The sequence below is a fragment of the Giraffa tippelskirchi genome, chromosome 6, assembly GCF_054371585.1.
Source record: "Giraffa tippelskirchi isolate mGirTip1 chromosome 6, T2T-mGirTip1v1.2.pri, whole genome shotgun sequence".
NCBI classification, from domain to species: domain Eukaryota; kingdom Metazoa; phylum Chordata; class Mammalia; order Artiodactyla; family Giraffidae; genus Giraffa; species Giraffa tippelskirchi.
The window spans coordinates 19,170,435-19,190,767 of NC_137280.1; the positions used below are offsets into that span (position 1 = coordinate 19,170,435).

The 20,333-nt window shown below is 36.2% G+C and overlaps 1 protein-coding gene across 3 annotated transcripts in view; it reads left to right on the forward strand.

Annotated features, from left to right (window-relative positions):
• Positions 1-19,047, forward strand: part of DCAF13 (DDB1 and CUL4 associated factor 13) — a 28,119-nt gene extending 9,072 nt beyond the window's left edge. For all 3 annotated transcript variants that reach the window (XM_081502263.1, XM_081502262.1, XM_081502264.1), the window contains 7 exons: positions 513-668; positions 4,506-4,583; positions 6,234-6,316; positions 10,400-10,564; positions 15,304-15,439; positions 16,717-16,880; positions 17,845-19,047. In XM_081502263.1, coding sequence (XP_081358389.1) covers positions 513-668; positions 4,506-4,583; positions 6,234-6,316; positions 10,400-10,564; positions 15,304-15,439; positions 16,717-16,880; positions 17,845-17,932 — 870 coding nt within the window. In that variant the 3' untranslated portion in view covers positions 17,933-19,047. The remainder of the gene's footprint in view (positions 1-512; positions 669-4,505; positions 4,584-6,233; positions 6,317-10,399; positions 10,565-15,303; positions 15,440-16,716; positions 16,881-17,844) is intronic.
• Positions 19,048-20,333: the final 1,286 nt, after the last annotated feature.

Below are 20,333 nucleotides of genomic sequence, written 5' to 3' on the forward strand. Positions count from 1 at the left end.
GCCCTGAATAGATGAGTCACATATTTTAAGTAAATAATACCAAATTTATGAGATTTTATTGCTTTTAACAGCCTTAGCATCCATGCTTGCTAATTTTGTTTCTCTCTCTAAATTTTGATGTAGTTGTTTGTGTTTCTGTCCTCGGAATCAGTATTTCATATGTTAAATGTGGAATTAAGTTTTTTAGAAATTATCTTTTGTGTTTCATTAGTTGATTTCAAGATCCTTCAATACCCAGTGACGATTTAAAAATTACTTCAGTGCTATGTATTCAAACGTAATTAAATACATCCCATGTTAACATTCTTCTTTATTCCCAGAATGTGTGATAAGGAACATCACTTCTTATGGTAGAATTTTCTCCTTTAAGTAAGGGCTTTGAAGAAATTTCTAAGTGAACGGGGATTTTCTTAAGCAGATGAGAGTATAGAGAAATTATTTTAAGATATTATTCTGTAGATTTGAAGTACTAATGAAAAGACTCACCTGTAGCAACCTCTCTGCTTTTAAAGACAGTGTATACAGGAATTGATCATCACTGGAAAGAAGCTGTTTTTGCCACATGTGGACAGCAAGTAGACATTTGGGATGAACAAAGAACCCATCCTATATGTTCAATGACTTGGGGATTTGACAGTATAAGCAGTGTTAAATTTAACCCAATTGAGGTAATGCTCCTTTTTGAAATATGTTCTGCTTATTGTTTCTTTATTATCATATAATTTCAACTCTATTCAGGAAAAACTTGAATGTGTGATCCAAGAATTTTCTGAATTTTAGTGGTGTTCTCACATTTGGTCATTTTTCCAGATTATGTCTGAGTTCCGCTTTCTTTGGTCAGATCTCGACATGTTTATCCACAGTTTAGTCCCAGACACCAGTGTTCACTGTTAGAGGCAGCGTATGTGTGTGCTCGTGGGGGTAGAACTCAAGCACATACCATGCTGAGAAACTTTCAGTTTTATTTGTACCTTTAGCACTCATGTTCCACAAAGTGAAAGTGAAAGTCGCTCAGTCATGTCCGACTCTTTGTGACCTCATGACTATACGTAACTATACAGTCCACGGAATTTTCCAGGCCAGAATACTGGAGTAGGTAGCCTTTCCCTTCTTCAGGGGATCTTCCCAACCCAGGAATTGAACCCAGGTCTCCTGCATTGAAGGTGGATTTTTTTACCAGCTGAGCCACAAAGGAAGCCCCATATTCCACAGATTACCTTTAAAAAAAATGTTAATTCTTCTGAACTCTGTTGGAGGTCAGAAGAAGAAGTGTTGAGCATTGTTTTCTTTAATTATTTGTACATTACAAGGATATCAGTGCTTCCAAATAATATACATGGTTATTTTCTACATGATAATTCGTTATAATTCTATTTTTCTTTGCTCAGAAGACTAAATTGTGATTCCTAATTCCTTCCATATCTAAGGGAAGAGTTAGAGATTAGCCTACTTATTGTTTAGGTCCAAACGTGGGAATGGAGGCTGCCCTGAAGGCTAAGCTAGCTCCTGGACTCCATGCCTTTCCCTGAGCTTTTTCTAAATGCATAGCAACTGATAAACTCACTGTCCAGAAGACTCAGTCAACATGCCTTTTCCTGAAGGAAGAAAAAGAAATCACTGTGTATGAGCTCGTTTCAGAAGTTATCAAGAGATTATCTTGTTAGATGGTACCAGAGAAAATTCTCATCTGCAAGTTTTGCATCCTAAGAGACTCTAATTGACAAAAGGAGGAATAAAAGGTTGAGTCAAAGTAGTAGGGTATAAGACTGAGTGAGGGACTTCCTTGGTGGCTCAGTGGTAAAGAAGCCGCCTGCCAGTGCAGGAGACGTGGGTTCAATCCCTGATCCAGGAAGATCCCACATACCAGAAACTAACTATTGAGCCTGTGCTCTAGAGCCTGGGGGCCTCAACTACTGAAGACCATGCGCCCTAGAGCCTGTGCTCACAACAAGAGAAGCCACCACAACTAGAGAAAACCCTGCACAGCAAAGAAGACCCAGCCAGCCAAAAATAAATAAATAAAATTATAAAAATAAAAATATTTCTAAAAAAGAGTGAGATGCGGTAGTGCGATGTGAACTTGGCTTTGAAGTCCTGCTGAGAAATCAGTCAGAGGATACCCCCCTTCCTTCAGCCCACACCGGTAAACACACTTCTGGGAGAGTCTGTAGGATTAGAGCAGGGGTTGGAAAGATACAGTCTGTGAGGCCACTGCCTGTTTCTGGTTAGTTTTGTTTTTTTTTTGCTTTTTTAAGTTTTCTCTGGAACACAGCTGTATCCATGTGCTCATGTATTGTTTGTAACTGAGTTTGCACTACAAAGTAGAGTTGAATAAACAACTGCAGAAACCATATGGCCCCACAAAGCCTAAATGATGTCCCCTATCACTCTTTACAAAAAAAGTTTGCTGATCGCTGGGACAGAGTATCTGTCCCTTTTGTCTATATATTCCTCACTCCATCCTCCATCTCCCTTCCCTGGGTTTCCCTTGGTTGTCAAAGTGAGCTATGGCATGCAAGTCAGCCTTATAGACCAGGCCACGGTGACACTGGGCAGAAGCAGGCTACAAACACTAGTGACTTGTGAGAAAATTTAATGTCTTACCTTGCTGTGGACCTAGGCTGGAACTGTATTTCCTGCCAGTACGCCTTTGCATTGACCTTTCACAAGTCATAATTTTTCTCTGTATTTGTCTCTCTGTTTTTAAAATGAGATTAATTATATCTTCCAGTGTACTTCTTAGGTTTGTTGCAAGTGTCAAATGTGATAATATATGTGAATATTTTTAAAAGGTGCTACCCAAGTTTAAGATGGTGATGTTATGCTGTTAAAAAATAAATAGAACAGATAGTGATTCCTACTTCCCTAATGGGTAAATGAGATCTTTTATTTCTCTGTTTTGGTGAACACCTGTGTCAGTATAGCTGATGGCCAATCCTAAAATCATAATTAATGATTAATGATGATCTAGCAACCATGTTTCTCAGATTAGCCTGTATAAAAACTCTTATTTGTTCAGCTGTGTATGTGTGTTTTAACCTTATGACCTTGACTCAGTGGTAAAAGCAAATGATGTGCTTGTCTCTTACCCTGACCCTGTATTAAACTTAATGGGGAGGGCGTGTTGCTGTGAACAAACGGAGTGTATTTGTCTCTTCTAATCATCACTAATTAATTTTCTGTTAAAATATTGAAGCTGAGAATTCTGATAAAGCCAAAAGTTTATGCTGAGAATTGCTACACTTTACAGCATTAAAGTCAGCTTCCTCCTTGGTAGAATTTTTTGCTTTGCTCAAATTGAGGTCTTTACTTTTTGAAAACAGTACCTGGTCAGACCTTAGAGTGAAATAATGAGAAACTAAGAACGATTGAGAGGAGTCATTCAGTAGGGGAAAAGCTCAGAGAGGAAGCAGTTTAAAAAGAGTTTGGGAAAGAACTGAGATCCTGATGGTAGCATTGGCTTTATGAGTTTTATTTGAACTATATACACAAATGTAGCAGGCAATACAGCAGTTTAGTAAATAACTCCTCTGATTCCTCTTATGCTTGCGGTAGGAATAGTATAAACAGAAGCCAGGAGTTATATCAGGAACAATGGGTGAGGAGGAACGGCACTACAGGGGGTGGGATTTGGGATTCCATTGGTAGGTGGAGAGCTTATTTTCACTTAATACGGAGGATCATGTAACCACTTGACAACAACTGACTTACAAATAAATATTTGAAACATGTTGAAACAACAGTTGGACAAAGGACAGGCCTAGTTTATACAGACAGTTAATAACCATGAGGAAATGTCTAACTGTTAATAGAGCAATAATTTATATAGTCGGCCCTCCAAATCCATGAGTTCTGCGTCTGTGGTTACAGGAGGCTGAGTATTAGGGACTTGAGAATCCTTGGATTTTGGTATCCTGCACCCAGTCACCCACAGGTACCAAGGGACGACTGTATATTTAGGAAATACTGCCATAGATATAATATTCTTAAATGAGACTTAATATTGCTGCCGGGTGTAGTAAAATTAATATATTTCCACATTACAATGCTTACTGCTATAACTCTTTGGAAAAACCATTACCTCTAAATACCATAAGCCATAAAATTATTTATACTTTTTGATTAGGATGCCACTACTAACGTCTTACCCTTAGGAAAAGAAGATCTAAATGTATTCAAATGTTTACTGAAGTGTTATTTATAATATAGAAGAACAGGAAACAGGTCTAAGTGAAGAAGGGGTAAGTAAAATATATTGTTATAAAATAGAATGCAGAATATCTACAGTATCATCTCAGACATCTAAAATACACGCATGGGAGTTTAACCATGAAAATCTTTGGCTTTGGTTGCCAAGATTATGAGTGATTTGTTGTACCCTTTTACAATGGACTTTAGTGTTACAACTTTGTATCTTAAAGGGTAGTTAAATCATTTGTTCACAAATGGACATGGTTTGCTGCCAAGCCTGGCTTTTAACTGAAAATTGTTACACTTATTTTTAGACATTTCTCTTGGGAAGTTGTGCTTCTGACAGGAATATAGTACTGTATGATATGAGACAAGCTACTCCTCTGAAAAAGGTGAGTTTCAGTTTGTCTTTTGCTTTATACAGTTGTTAATGCATCCTCTTGTGAACTGAGTGGCCGAAAATATAGAGTGAATGTTTCTTCAGAATTAAAAAAAAAATTATTTTTAATAGAGATGGTCTCAGAACCCAAAGTGGTCATAATGGCATTCCCTCAATTCCTTGTTGCTTTTTAGAGACCCTTAAATTTCCATGAGGTACTATATTCTAGTCTTCCGTTTTCCATAATGCCAGAATATTTTAGACATCTAGTTTATACTTACTGAATTGAAAGTTCTTAAGTATTGCATCCTATTAGTCAGGCCCTGTGATTATCATAGTGACACACATGGTATTTTTATTCCAGAAAGTTTTATAACTAATTCACATAATCACCTTTATTTGTTTAGTTACACACCAGTGGGTACCACTATCCTGTTCAAGGTGTCAGATTTCCCAGCAGTTCTGAAGCAGTCATTCCAGGACTTTAGATATCAGAGTTAATACAACCTTAAGCTGATTATAAAGAGGGAGGAAATATTATTAGTAAAGAGAGGAGTGCTATTATAAGTAAACGAGTATACAGTTGATTGCAAGTGCTGGAATTGAGCGAGTACCAGAAGAGCTAGACCTTGTTAATGGACTTCAAGTCTGTTGTCATAGATATCTTTGTGCCACACGTAACAGAGATGCTTTTAAGATTTTTGTTGTTACCAAATCATTTTTATAATGTAATAAATTCAGAAATATTAGAAGTAGAATATATTGATTGATGTTTGAGCTAGATAAGTAGAATAATCTTTCCAAATTTCACTCATCCATGTCATATGGTGGGAATATCATGCATGAACTTTGGTGTTAAGACTTTAAGCAGGTAACTTAATCTATGTTTCTTCTGTGAAATGGTGATATTAATAACTACCTTACAGCCCAGTGGTAAGAATAAAACATTAAGCATTTAGCAGAACGTTAACATGGAAGTGCTGGTTTTTTGTTTATTTGGTTTTTGTCTTTTTTATTGGAGTATAGTTGCTTTACAATGTTGTGATGGTTTCTGCTATACAAGTGAATCAGTTGAATGTATACATATGTCCCCTCCGTCTTGGACCTGCAGCCGAACTCCTTCCATCCCACCCACCCAGGTCGTCATGGATTGAGCTGAGCTGAGCTGAGCTCCCTGCTCTGTGCACCATGCGTCCCCACTCACTCTCTGTCTTACACATGGTAGTGTGTGTATATGTTGGTCTCAATCTCCCAATTCATTCCACCTCCGCACCAAAGGACTACTTTAATAAATAGTAGTTTCTGCCCCTTTCAACCCTACCTGAGTTCTCAGTTGTTAAGAACAGTGTTTTACTACTTTTGGGTTGAACTATTCTTATATATGTCTCATTTTCCCAACTACACTCTAAGCTTTTTGAGGTCAAGGGACCATTTATTAAGCATTTTTATATTTTTCAATATTTAGCACTCTGCTTGTGTGTTCAGGAAACAAATTATTGATTTTCTTTTCCTATTGCACTGAGCCAACTACTGTGCACATGATAGGTGTTTACTGAAGTATTCGCTTAAATCAATGAGAAATGAAGAAAAGGAAATGAAGTAGGAATTTATCCATTTTAGAGGGACTTAATTTCATAGTAATGGGTTAGTGTATGTTTCTCAGGTCATCTTAGATATGAGAACAAATACAATTTGCTGGAACCCTATGGAAGCATTCATTTTTACTGCAGCAAACGAGGATTACAAGTAAGTTTCCTTTTTCTTATAATTTAATTTCTATCAGAAGTGACTCAACTGTATATGTCTTATTAATGAAATATATTTTCCTATGTAGTATTCTTTCATATACATTAGGAAATTACCATTTGTTTTGCTTAAAAAAAAGATTTCCCAAAATAGAGAAGTACTTCTTAAAAAGTATTCTTAGTTTTCAAAATGATATGGATCAGGTAGAATAAACTTTGATCTATGGACTCAATCCTATCTGCTACCTGTCTCTGTAAAGTTTTATTGGAATATAGTCACATTTATTTATTTTTCACTTTTTAAACTTTTTAGTTTGTATTGAGATATAGCTGGTTGGCAGTGTTGTGATAGTTTCAGGTGAACAGCAAAGGGACTCAGCCATACATATACATGTATCCATTCTCCCCCAAACTCCCCTCCCATCCAAGCTGCCACATAACATTGAGCAGAGTTCCATATGCTATACAGTAGTAAGAATTGATGTTTTTGAACTGTGGTGTTGGAGAAGAGTCTTGAGAGTCCCTTGGACTGCAAGGAGATCCAATCAATCCATCCTAAAGGAAATCAGTCCTGGGGTGTTCATTGGAAGGACTGATGTTGAAGCTGAAACTCCAATACTTTGGCCACCTGATGCGGAGAGCTGACTCATTTGAAAAGACCCTGATGCTGGCAAAGATTGAGGGCAGGAGGAGAAGGGGACAACAGAGGATGAGATGGTTGGATGGCATCACCGACTCGATGGACATGAGTTTGGGTGGACTCCGGGAGTTGGTGATGGACAGGGAGGCCTGGCGTGCTGCAGTTCATGGGGTTGCAGAGTCAAACACGACTGAGCAACTGAACTGAACTGAGTACATTTCCCTTTTTCTGACTCACTTCACTCAGTATGACAATCTCTAGGTCATCCATAGACACATTTATTTATGTATGGAATATGGCTGCTTTTGTGCTATAATGCCTGAGTTGAGTAGTTGCAACAGAGCCCGTATGACCCACAAAGCCAAAAATGTTGATTATTTGGCCCTTTACAGAATCCCTGACATTAACCATATATCAGTAAATAATGACTGAATCATACATGTTTTAAGAACCTAAAAATGTCTGCCTGCAAAATGTGTAGGCAGGTGATTGTTATTCATGTTGTCATGTTATCAGCCACCACTATTACTTCACTAAGACAAAAGGAAAAAATAAAGTTTCAGTCTTTACCTTAATATTTACAGATACATTAATCTGTGACTCTTTGTAAAGGAGTAACTTAGCAGCCTTATGTTCTTGACCTGGATGGAATTTTATGATTTCTTGTATACTGCTTTAAAACTTGCTGAAGCATTTGACATTAGCTCACTCTATCTTTTCAATATCCGTATAAGGTGAATAAGACATGTATGTTATCCCCTTTTTATAGATGAGGGTATTGATGTAGGGAGTTTAATCTAATGAGGAAAGAATGTCTTATTCATATTTTTTTAATCCAAGCATTTATTGTAGTGTTATGCATATGATGGGTTCTTAATACGTGTTTTTTTGCAGAAGGTGGAAATTTGTCATTGGATTGAACTTTAGATCCTTTGTTCTTTCTACTACTGTTAGTTAAGAAAGCATAAATTAGCTCAGAAATAGGATTTATTACATGATGCTTTAGTGCTATTAAACTAAAAGCATCAATTACGACTTTTCTGTACTGAAAGGAAGCTCTCATCAACTCAAACCACTTAATTGACGTTCTTTTAGCCTTTATTAGTGTTTGAAATTAAATGCCCTTGTTCCAGTTAAAAGCAATAAAAAAAAGTCCTGCTGACCAATCTTACTAACATTTCTAAAATTTGCTCTAATTAGCTATTTGGGGAAAACAATCTTTTTTTCAGAGTATCTTTAGAATTTCTCCTTTTTTGCTTTGGAAATAATTATATATGGAAGCTGAAACAAAGGAGTACATCACTTGTAAGAAGTAACTGTTAGTGTACCATAATTGCTCTTACTTGAAAGTGATTTTGCTGTGTAAAATATCTTTTAACATTTTATTTCTTTTCTTGCCCTTTAAATAATCCTATTTTAATTTAGAAGTCCAAGTTCAAGCTAGACCCAACCAGTAACTATTGTAAAAATTTAGACAAGTCATGTAACTAGTCGATGGTAGTTTCATCAGGTAATAGGGTTGAACTATATTATCTCTGGAGAATACTGTGACTTGAAACTTTGTTTACAAAAACATTTTGCATCCAGATGGGTTGATTTGCTTGAAATTCTAACAAGTTCTTAACCTTTTTCTCATGTAGAAATTAAAACAGAATTTACTAAAAAAAAATTTTGGCTAAAAACAAGCCTGGTTAAAAACCACTGCTCTAGGTAGGGAATATACAGCAGTTGTCAGCTCAGAAATTTAACCTCAGTGATCAGTATGACCTTGACTGACAATCCTGTGTTATGTTTGAAGATCATAAAAGAGAGCAATGACTCATCTCTTGATGAGAATTTCATGGTTATTTGAAAATTGTTACCTTTAGCATCAGTGGCTTTTTCTAATGTATTAGAAAATATTCTTTATGAATTTTTTTTTTAATTTTTGTTTTGAAGTAATCTGAGGCTTACCAAACGGTTACAAAAAAGGTACCTGTAAGACAGTTTCCCCAAATGTTAATGTCTTAGGTCACCATAGTTCAATTAGCAAAACCAAGAAATTAACATTGGTACAATATTGTAAACTGCAGACTTTATTCCATCACCTCTCTTTCCACTAGTGTTCTTTTACTGTTCTAGGATCCAATGCAGGATCCTACATTGCATTTGCATTCGATTACCATGTCTCCTTAGTCTGCTCACTGACTTTCTCGTTCTTCCCTTTTCTGTTATGACCTTACTTTTGAGAAGGCCTTACTTGTCAGTTATATTGTAGACTGCCCTTAACTTGGGTTTAACTGGTGTTTTCTCATTATTTCATTGAGATTATGCATCTTTGGCAAGAATACCACAAAATTGATATCCCCTTCTTGGTGCATCACATCAGGAGTACGTAATGTCGGTACATCTTAATCACTAGTAATGTTAACCTTCATCACTTAGTTAATGTCTACCAGCTTTCCCCACTATAAAGTTACTATTTTCTTCTTCTGTAATTAATACATATCTATCTGTGGGGAGATACTTTGAAATTTTGTGGATATCTTGTTTCTCCTTAAACTTTTCCCTCGCTCATATTTGCATCTGGAAGTATTTTGATGTTAGGAACTTGGTTACAGTAATTCTGTATTACTACTGTCCATCGTTTATGTTGGTTCATTTTAAGCACTGTTCTTCTAGCTGTCAATTAAAAAATTTTAAAGCTCAAAAATCATGAAGTCATTGTTCTTGCCAATTGTGCACGAAGTATACTTTTCTAATTTTAGTACATCCTTTGAAAAGCTGTGCTTGCTTTCATGTATCACTGATGGAGTATAAATCAGTGTGATTTCATTGGAAGTGATTTATCAACTCAAACACCTTAAAAATGCTCATGCCTTTGAATTTAATAATTCTAATTGTAGGAATCTGTCCCATTAAATATCAAAAGTTATAATAAAACATTGGAAACTTTACTAACAAATAGATTTAAATATAAGTTTAAACATATGATCAATTATTTTAACTCACTTACATATGAAAACATTAAAAATATGCTCAGAGATTAATAGATAAATGCTCATAATATGCTACATGAAATACCAATATAGAGCTTTATACAGTAATATCTTAATGTTTTAAAAGGCACATAATTAAATAGCATGGTTAAAAGAAACAGTTACACTGTGCTGACTTTCTCTGGGTACTGAAATTAAATGCAAATTTTGTACTCTTCATGCTATTGGAGTCTACACATTTTCTACAATGAGATTTCTGTTTGTAAGGATTAAAGAATAATCTTAAGGAATAATAGAACTGTTGATATTTTTCCCTATCCCTTATCTGCTGTGTGAAGAATTGAGCTATTTATTTAGATGTGCTTTATTTATTAGCTAGCCATCTTAATTTCACTGGTATATCTTAGTACTGCATATGCATTTTTTAATAGAAACTTGTATCCAATAATTAAAAACTCTTTTACAGCTTGTATACTTTTGATATGCGTGCCCTGGACACTCCTGTAATGGTACATATGGATCACGTGTCTGCAGTGCTTGATGTGGATTACTCTCCCACTGGGAGAGAGTTTGTGTCAGCTAGTTTTGATAAATCTATTCGAATCTTTCCTGTGGACAAAAGTAGAAGCAGGTATGTGACTACCAGTAAACATTTGTTTCTGTTTGACTTTTTTTCCCGCCTCGATCGATCATCATGTATCTTTTTCGAAAGGTTATTTGGTGGACAGAGAATCCTGGTGGACTCCAGTCCATGGGATGGCAAAGAGTTTGACATGACTGACTAACACACGCTGGTTTTGTGCATATGATGGGACTCACACTCAGGTGTTGTGATGTGGGGTGCCAACTTCTGCATCATCTGTGAACAAAAACATCGGCCTGCTGGGCAGATTCTTCATTGAACAGGATATTATATAATTTATTGATGTGAAATCTTAGTGTTTGCCTTAGGGCAAAATGTTTTTAAATGTTTTATACTAATTTTTTAAAGTAAAGGCTTTTTTTTTTCGAGGAATTTTAGGCTTACAACAAAATTGAGAGGAAAGTAGAGAAAGTTCCCATATATTCCCTCCTACACATGCAGAGCCTGTTCCATTATGAACATTCCACACAGGGTGGTACTTTTGTTACCTCACCAAAATGTAGGATGAACCTACACTGACACATCGTAATCACCCCAAATCCATAGTTTACCATAGAATTCACTCTTCGGATCATATATTCTGTGGGTTTGGATAAATGTATAATGACATATCCATCATGATAATATCATACAGAGTATTTTCACTGCCCTGAAATAAAGTAAACTTTGAAAAAAAATTTAATTTGATAATGAAGAACTTAAAGTTTCCCCTACTACAGTTTAAGAGCAGTTAATAATACCTTATATTTGTTGTTTCATGCTTATTTAAATTCAACTCATATACACTAAGGCAAAAATGAAAAAGAGAAAAATTATGGTTTAAACGGTCAGGACAAGTCTCCCTCCATCCTGATCTAGTAGATATATGCTCCAGAATGATCAGGAGATTGGAGATCTGAATACTCAGCTGTCCTGTGCTGTGTGTCATTGTTCGTGTACATTGATTGTAATTAGTGTTTAAGATGTTTTGTTTCATACAGCTCGGCCCTCTACTACATACATTACTGAATGTAGTCTGTATACTTATACAACCATGTTGTTATTATTTCACATGTTATATTCATTTATAGTAAACTGGCCTTTAAAGGTTTTCAGGAATAATTTTTGACTGCATTTGATATTTTGCCAACTTTAAAAATCAACTCCTGTAAAATACAGACCCTTATATTAGTATGCTGTGATTTACAGAGCATTTTATGCATATTCAAGGCAAATCCAAGTAAACTAGAAGATATCATCCCATAAAAATGATAAAGGATTATGGTGGTGTCACTCACTCTTGAAGATATGACCACCTCCATTTTGATACAGTAAAAGTAGGAACATTAAAATTTAAAAGGAACATATATTCTCTCTCAAATACTATACATATATGCACACATGTGTATGCTCAAATCATGTCCAACTCTTTTGCGACCTCATGGACTGTAGCCCACCAGGCTCTTCTGTCCATGGAATTTCCCAGGCAAGAATACTGGAATGGGTTGACATTTCCTTCTTCCGAGGATCTTCCCAACCCAGGAATCAACCCACATCTCCTGCGTCTCTTGCATTACAGGTGAACTCTTTACTGCTGAGCCACCAGGGAAGCAAGTTTGGGAGAGCGATCACCCAACATACACAAGACATGTATTCATACACGTTTATACGTATACTTGCTTGGGTTACCTTGTGTTACTTCAGTGTTGGAGAAAATGCACATGGTGGAAGATGACAGAATGATTGGAAGTCGTAGAAAAGGAAAGGAGAAAACTAAGCAGAATCAGGGAAAAGAAAGAACAGAGAACCTGTATATTGAGGCTGGAAGGTGATGATCTGTGCTAGAGGACAGCAGTGTGGAGCTGGTGAAACAGTTTCCCCAGCTTTATAAAGACTGATTAGCAGTCTTTATGGGACCCTTCCTTCACTTAAAGCTAGAGAAAGAACATTCAGTTTGGTGTTGTAACTATAACAGGTTGGAGAAATCTCACTATTTAAGTGCAGCGATGAGAATTGTGATCATTACTCTTAATGATAACTATCCTAGCTTCTACAGTATTGAAGGGGTCTGATCTTCCTGAGCTTTGTTTTCATAGGCACATCCTCCTGACTCAGGAGTCTTGCAGGTGTCTAGCCTGCATCTGTGCCACCCTGAAAGCGACAGCCTTCTTAGAGTTTACACTGTAGGCACCTCATTTGCCTCACCCTTGTCCCAGCCTTGTGTTCACAACCAAAAGATCTTGCCCACAGAGCCTCTTCAGGGTCACACAGCTCCATACGTTTTTTGGTCATAGCCAATCTGCTTGTCTAACTCCTTGGTGTTTTTTCCTGTGATAGTTGTATCTTTCTCTTTTCTGACTTGAGGAAGTCATATATTAATTCCTCAACTTTTTCATATCATCATGAATTGCTAGCAGATAACTGTTATCATCATCATGTATATGATTAAAAAGGTATTTGAATCAAAAATATACTGAATGGGTGTTCTGGTGACTTTGATCTTCATTTTGTTATTTTCTGTTTTGGATTCCTGGGGTTGGTTCCTATGTGACTGTTGAAACTAACTTGATATTCTTGTCATGAATGGTTTGTTGGTAATTGTTCATTTAGGCCCAAGGCAAGGCTGATAGTTTCTATTCTTCTCACCTCTCTGGAAAAAGAATCAAGAGAGTGTGGCCCTCCATCATGTCTTGACACCAGGACCTCCAAAGGTATTAAGTAGGACAGTTCTAACATGATGCATAAGCAGACCTAAGGATCAAAGGAGGAGTACAAGAAATGGGAAGTTTAGGCATCGGAGATGCCAAGAGCCCCATAGCTGAGTTCAAACTGATTATTCTAAAACCAGCATGGGCAATTAAATGCAAGTCTAGTTAAAAGCTCAGATTATTCCAAAATTGTATGAAGTAAGTTCTTATACCCCATTTCTAGGAATTGTCTCCTGATGTTTTTTGAAGATTTTATAATCACAATTTAATACGTGTTACTTCCTGTTGGGTTTAGTTATAAATGATATAAATGATACTCTTTCTGACCATTACCGTCATCTGCTGGAAAGCTGCTTCTGGTTTGTTTCCATGGTCTGCTCTAGTTTCCTATCATTACAAAAACATCGAATAATGCAGGCAGTGCTTTGAATGATCTATATATTTTTTAATATTTTCCTTTCAAAGAACTTAAAGTCACTGAAATATATTTTTAAAGTAAATTTTCACCATAGCCAAAAAATAAAAATAAATCTTTAAAAAAAAAAATTTTGAGTAGGTTTTCAAAACTACAGTTAAATCAATATTTGAAGGTAACTTCTATGGGTTTCATTCAGTATTTACTTAGCAAACAAGTAAGTTCAGTTGCATTCACATGGAACAATTCTTTTAGCTTGACTATGTATGTAAGGAATTTAAGTTTTTAAATTATTTATCTCCACAAATAGTATAATTTATAATGAACTGTATGTCTGTGTTCTACATACAAGCATAAACATCTAGAAGTTAGAACTCTGCATAGTTTACCATTAAGGAGGATTCTCAGTTGGCCAAGTAACTGTCCACTGGATTTGTCCGGTCTAATATCAATACATGAACTGATGTAATACATGCAGGTTATTTTTAGTGGTTACCAAAGCCTAATTGAATTTCCTGATATTTAAATTCAGTATATTGCTATGGGGAAAGGGGGATCTTAAATAGGTAGAGGTTGTAAGAATTGAGTCTTGTAGAAGCACAGCATTGAGAGAAGAAAAAGCAGTCTGTCTCATCTACTTTTTCTTTTAATAGTATTCGTTCTGACCATCCTCTCTTTTAGAATTAAGTGTCATATGGTTTATCTACATGTTCATTCAAGAGCTCAAAATGTATCCGTTAGAAATAGCATACTAGACTATTTTTCTGAGTGTACTTCAGAAATGTTTTTATAGATAACGAAATCTATTTGATTTCATCATCCTACATGAGTTTTCTTTTACTGTGCAGAATTGGCTGAGTGTGTTTCCTTTGTAGTCTGCATTTTGAATCACTTAATCCAGATAAGGAAGTTTTACTTTTCCAGGAGTCTCATGTTTTAATTTTTTCTGACCTTGTCTTTTACTTGCTTTTTAATGCTCTGCTTAACACTTCCTAACATAGTATCTTCTGTGAATTTACTTAGCATGTTTCACACCTTTCCAAATAGGTATGATATTTGACATTTCCACTTACTAAATGATCCTTACCTCAACCCATCGCTTCTGTAGTCCTCTCTTTCTTTTCACATATGTCAGTCATCTGCTCTCACTTTAATTAATTGAACTTTTTCAACAATTTGACCAAAACAGAAATCAGGCATTAGGATCAGCATATCAGGATGTGTTCTTTGAATGCCGTTGAGTTTTTTTTTCAGTGAAATGAAACCCAAAGAAGTGTGGTGGTTGATCTTATTGTTACTCCAGCTTCAGTGTATTTTATTTGTGTTATATGCCCTCGTTACTTTGTGATCTTTTCTGGATATCTAGTTTTGCTTGGTTTGTTTATACTTATTTTTCTTACTGGATTATAACTTCTCTGGGGGCAGGACTTTATTATAAGTTCCGCAGCAATTAGCATAGAATCTTAGCAGTATGGTCCAATAAAAATACATTTAAGTGAATTTTAATTTCTCTTTTATAGTCTTTCAGGACTCAAAAAAATGTTACCCTGATACTTGGTAGGTACTTGGTTAAAGAAAATCTGTACCAGATTCCTAAAGGTTTTAACTTAGTTCCTCCTCTGTAGGGAAGTCTATCACACAAAGAGAATGCAGCATGTTATCTGTGTAAAATGGACTGCTGACAGCAAGTACATTATGTGTGGATCTGATGAAATGAACATTCGTCTATGGAAAGCTAATGCTTCTGAAAAGTTGGGTGTGGTAAGAGATCCTATTTTCTTTCATTATCACACAAATTGTTTCTAGTGTTATTGAATATCATTATATTATAAAGAGAATTTATTTCAAGTGCTTTAGTTGTGATAAAAGGAAATAAGCTAGTTACGAAACAGACAAGGTTGTATTGAGGTTTACTTTTTTCATGTTAAAGGCCCCTTCAGAGTTCTTTGTTTTTGTTTTTGCTGTTTGCCACACTGCATGACTTGTGGGCTCTTAGTTTCCCGACCAGGGGTTGAACCTGGACCCCAGCACTGCAAATGCTGCTGCCTAACTACTGGACCACCAGGGAACTCCCCTAGAGGCCTTTGTTAATTCAAATGTTTGATCACATTTGAGCCTTCTTGTTTCTTTGTATTTTCATTGAGGTAGGGAGAGAAGATGTAGGGATTAGAGGCTTAGAACTTGGAATGCGTTTTCTGTTAAAGGAATAGTAATCAGGCAAATCAAAGGCTGCAAGTCTCTGTGAGGTATTAATATTTTAATATCAAAGATACAGTGAAACACTTAAAGAACACAGCTTCAGATTTAAAAAAGGTTTGATGAAAATATAACATATTACTGTTGACTAGCAACCTCTGGGTAGTGAGTTATGGTTGATTTCTGTTTTTAATGTTTTTCTAAATGTCTCATGTTTTCTGTAAGAAATATACAGGGTGTTTATATCTGAAGCAAATAGTAAGTTTAATAAGGAAAGGTTAAGTGTGGTTTATTTTCTGCTTAGCCCTGGAAGGAAAATCAAGATATGAAAACAAGTAATTAAAGATAAATTTATTTTAGGTTTAATGATTATTAAAGTATTACACTATACCTAGGTTTATGTTCATAATTAAATATTCCTCTAAATCATATCATCTTTAACAGTTGTTAGACAAAGGCTGGTTATTATGTCATCACTTTTGTTTCTGTTTCAGAAAAGTTTTTTGAGTGATTCATTAAGTGCTTTTTCTGTGTTATGTGGACCAACTCAGAGGTCCACAGAACCCAACTCCCAAGGCACTGCTCTTTTGCACTTGGTGGCATCCATCCATCAATACATTGTAGGCACCCTGACAAAAGGAAATACAGTGCTTGCAGAGTTGGTATCAATAACATAACCTTGTAATGGGTACAGTTTAATGTAACTATACAGTTACGTTAGTAATTTTGGTTGCATGTCATTAATGTTGATAGTTTTTTGGGGAAACATTTCTTCCCAGCTCTGTTGTACTGAAGCAAAACGAACACATCATCATGAAAACATCAAAATGTCTTTTTTTCAGCTTACATCACGAGAGAAAGCAGCCACAGATTACAACCAGAAGTTAAAGGAGAAATTTCAACATCACCCTCATATAAAACGTATCTCTCGTCACCGACATCTACCAAAATCTATCTACAGCCAGATTCAGGAACAGCGCATCATGAAAGAAGCTCGTCGACGAAAGTATGTTTTGGAGCATTTGTATCTCTCTCAGTACTGTTTTCTAACTCTCCCCTCACATCCCACCAAAACCAAACAAAAAATGTGCCTGTCAAAGGAATAGTTTGTGTGCTGTTGCACATCAGAGATGGTTTTGAATACTTCTCTGGGCTTTTTCCTGGTAAAAGAGGAAGCTATGATTATATCACATGGTGAGAATTTTCATTACCTATCTTTGGGAATATGTTTAAAGGGCAAACAATGTCAAAAGAGATACATATCAAAATTAGAAAAGGCTCTACTCCTACTAAAAAAAATGTTATAAATAGTGTAAAAAAATGATTTCCAATGTAGCTGGAATTAAGGAATGTGTATTTTCTAGCTTAAAGACTGACAAGAATATTTGTTAGATAATTTATCTAATATGCTTGCTCCATCATTATATTTGGAATCTAGCCTTTTGGCTCTGAAGCAAAAGTTTCCACCATCACCATCATTTCCCCTGTAGAATATTCTTCTCTTTGCAATCCTTGAATTCATGTAATATAGAAATTCTAAGAAAGTTTTTTTTTTTCAATTAGGCAACGCAAATTGTTATTTTGTTATGTTGGATAGATGTTGGGGTTGAGTCAATTTTAAACATTTTAATAACTCAGCAGGTTTTTAAACTTACTAAAGGACACTGATGTAGTAAGAGAAGAAGCAGATAAGTTAACAACAGTTGATTTCTAAGTGAAAATCACTCAGTCGTCTCCAACCTTTGCGACCCCATGGACCATACAGTCCATAGAATTCTCCAGGCCAGAATACTGGAGTGGGTAGCCATTCCCTTCTCCAGAGCTGCTTCTTACCTACTCTTGTGAAAACTTTTTTTCAGTGGACAGTTTTCTAGTGAAAGAAAATGCCTTGTAATGTTTCTGAGAAAGTTTTCTTTGGTTAAGGTGACTTCTCATAAACTTAAATTTTGTGTATTTTGTTTAATTTCTAGGGAACTGAATCGTATCAAACATAGCAAGCCTGGATCTGTGCAGAGGGTGTCAGAGAAGAAGAAACACATAGTGGCAGTTGTGAAATAATATTTGGTATTCTTAGCGATACTAATGTATAATTATTTGTTACATGTTGATTTGTGAACTCTATAAATAAAAGTACTGCCCCTAGTATAACTACAAATGTTTTAGTTATATGTGTAGAGCTTAATTGTTGCACATTTTTGCTGTCTTGAAAACTTATCTTTAAAGGTGACCTGGTTGATAAGACTATCCAACATGTTATCCTTGATCTTCTTTCTTCATTGAAGAATACAGAATTTACAAACTAACTTATTTTTTGCTGTTAGAATTACAGATATACTTTCACTTTGGTCTATTATTTTAGACACTCTGCATTTGAATTTACATCTAAGACTAAACATTTCTTTTGTTACCTTTAATGTTGCTTTGGATAATTATTGCAATGATTCTTCCTAGGATTCCATAAGAAGAATTTTGTCTGAACTTTTCTAATTGAACTTATTTTCTGTATTTTATTTATATTGGGCTTTTTGAGACTGTATAGATGATTAGCCTACATTTATGTAACTTTTATAAATAATTATAACTTAGAGACAAGATTATAAAATATCCTTTTTCTCAGCGTTATGATTTTGTTCCATTTCTGCTAAATCATTTCTTTTTAATCTCAGTAATCATAAATAGCTCTGTGTGACATAGATTGGGGTTTTTCTTAAACCCATCATCAGCTTAGTATTATAAATACATACAAAACTAATTTTTAGGAAATTATGTTTAAAAAAGATTAAAAATCCAAAGGAAAAAATATGTTAAGAATACATATATTTGTAGTAAAAATATTTAAAATACAACAGCAATGATAAATATCAAAATCTGGAAAGTGAGAGAAGGATTCAATCAGGGTGGGATACACAGGAGATTTTAACTCTTGATAAGGTTTCTTTCTTCAGCTGTGTGTACATTCTATTATTTTTTATGCTTTCTTGGATATTTTAAATATTTCATCGTGTTTTTCTCAAAGCTGATAAAGACATCAACCATCTACCTTTTAATCCTTTGGCGCTATTGTAGGACTCAAAATGCTTGATTTATAAGGTGAACCAAGTTCTCTTGTATATCTTACACTGCTGTTAGTTTGGGTGTGGTTTCAAAGAAAATATACTGATTCATAAACATGAGCTTCTGTGTCAGTTTGAATCTATTAAGAAGCAGGTGCCTACAGAAGACGTGAGAGATTTCCTGGAGGGGACTGTTTTTGAAGCATAAAGAGGAGGAGCAGGAGGAGGCAGGTAGAGCCTTCCATCTGTACTTAGGCTTGACCTCTGGAGCAGGAGAGCAAGAAGGCAGGAGGACCCTTCCTTGACATAGGAAGAGCCTTAGACTACAAAGTTTGGACCAGGTTGTTGGGGTGTTCTTGAGCCCAAATTGCTTGTCAGAGGAGCCCCATGTTGTGTGAGACTGGTTCAGTGCTGCTGCACTCTCTGTGCTTGGGCAGTGGCAGGGAGCAACCCCAGGGGAGCCTGGCGTTGCAGCAAATGCAGTGGTGAGTCCAGAGGGGTGGCAGCTAGGACCCCTCAGCTGGGACTCAATCAGCTGTGCTTCCTGCAACCAGTTCTCTCAAAGGAATTCCAAACAGAACATTTCTGTAGCTGTACCTCTTGCACCACACAGACCCACTTCTTGCAGGATTGGGGAGCAACTCTATGACTTCCATGTACATAATGAGGAGTTGAATCAAATCATCAATATTCCCTGTCACTGAAGGGCAATGACTGGTATCCACCCTGTCTTCCTCATCCATTTTAAATATTTCTCATCTACAGGTATCACTTTGGCAGGTTTTGGTGACTTACCTAACCTTGTGACCCAAACCTTCATTCCTGAGGGGCCCAACCTTTGTTGATCATACCCTTATCAGGCTGGGGTTGTTACACATACCCGTTTACAGTTGCAATGGAGCGAGGGGATACCAGTAGCACGAAATGGGTCACCTGTGTTCTACACAAGTTCTCCCATTCCCCCCCTCCCCCTGCCTCCTGCTGATCAAAGCCAGTGACCTCTGTCAGGAGGATGACTGCTTTTCTAGCTTGTTGGTCCCTGGACATAAGTACAAAGTACTTTGGTGACAATGGCATGTAATTCAGTAGGACTTGTGCTGTGTACTCTAATAAGAGTGTGCCCCCTTTTGGTGACCCAGTACTTCTGACCCTGAAGAGCCCAGTTTTAGGAATGGTAAGCAGACTCCTCCAGTGAGTCACTGGAAGTGATGGTAATTGGAGCCATCACATGTATCCTCTCATCCTATGAGTTAAATGTATATACTGCATCGTAATGGATGGTACCCTGTCCTTTCAGCATGTTGCCTCTGAGCTGTTACTAACATTGTGTCTTTAGTAGGCCACTCCAGTGATCTGTGAGATGGCATATATCTGGATTGCCTTTATGTGATATGATCAGTGGGTAC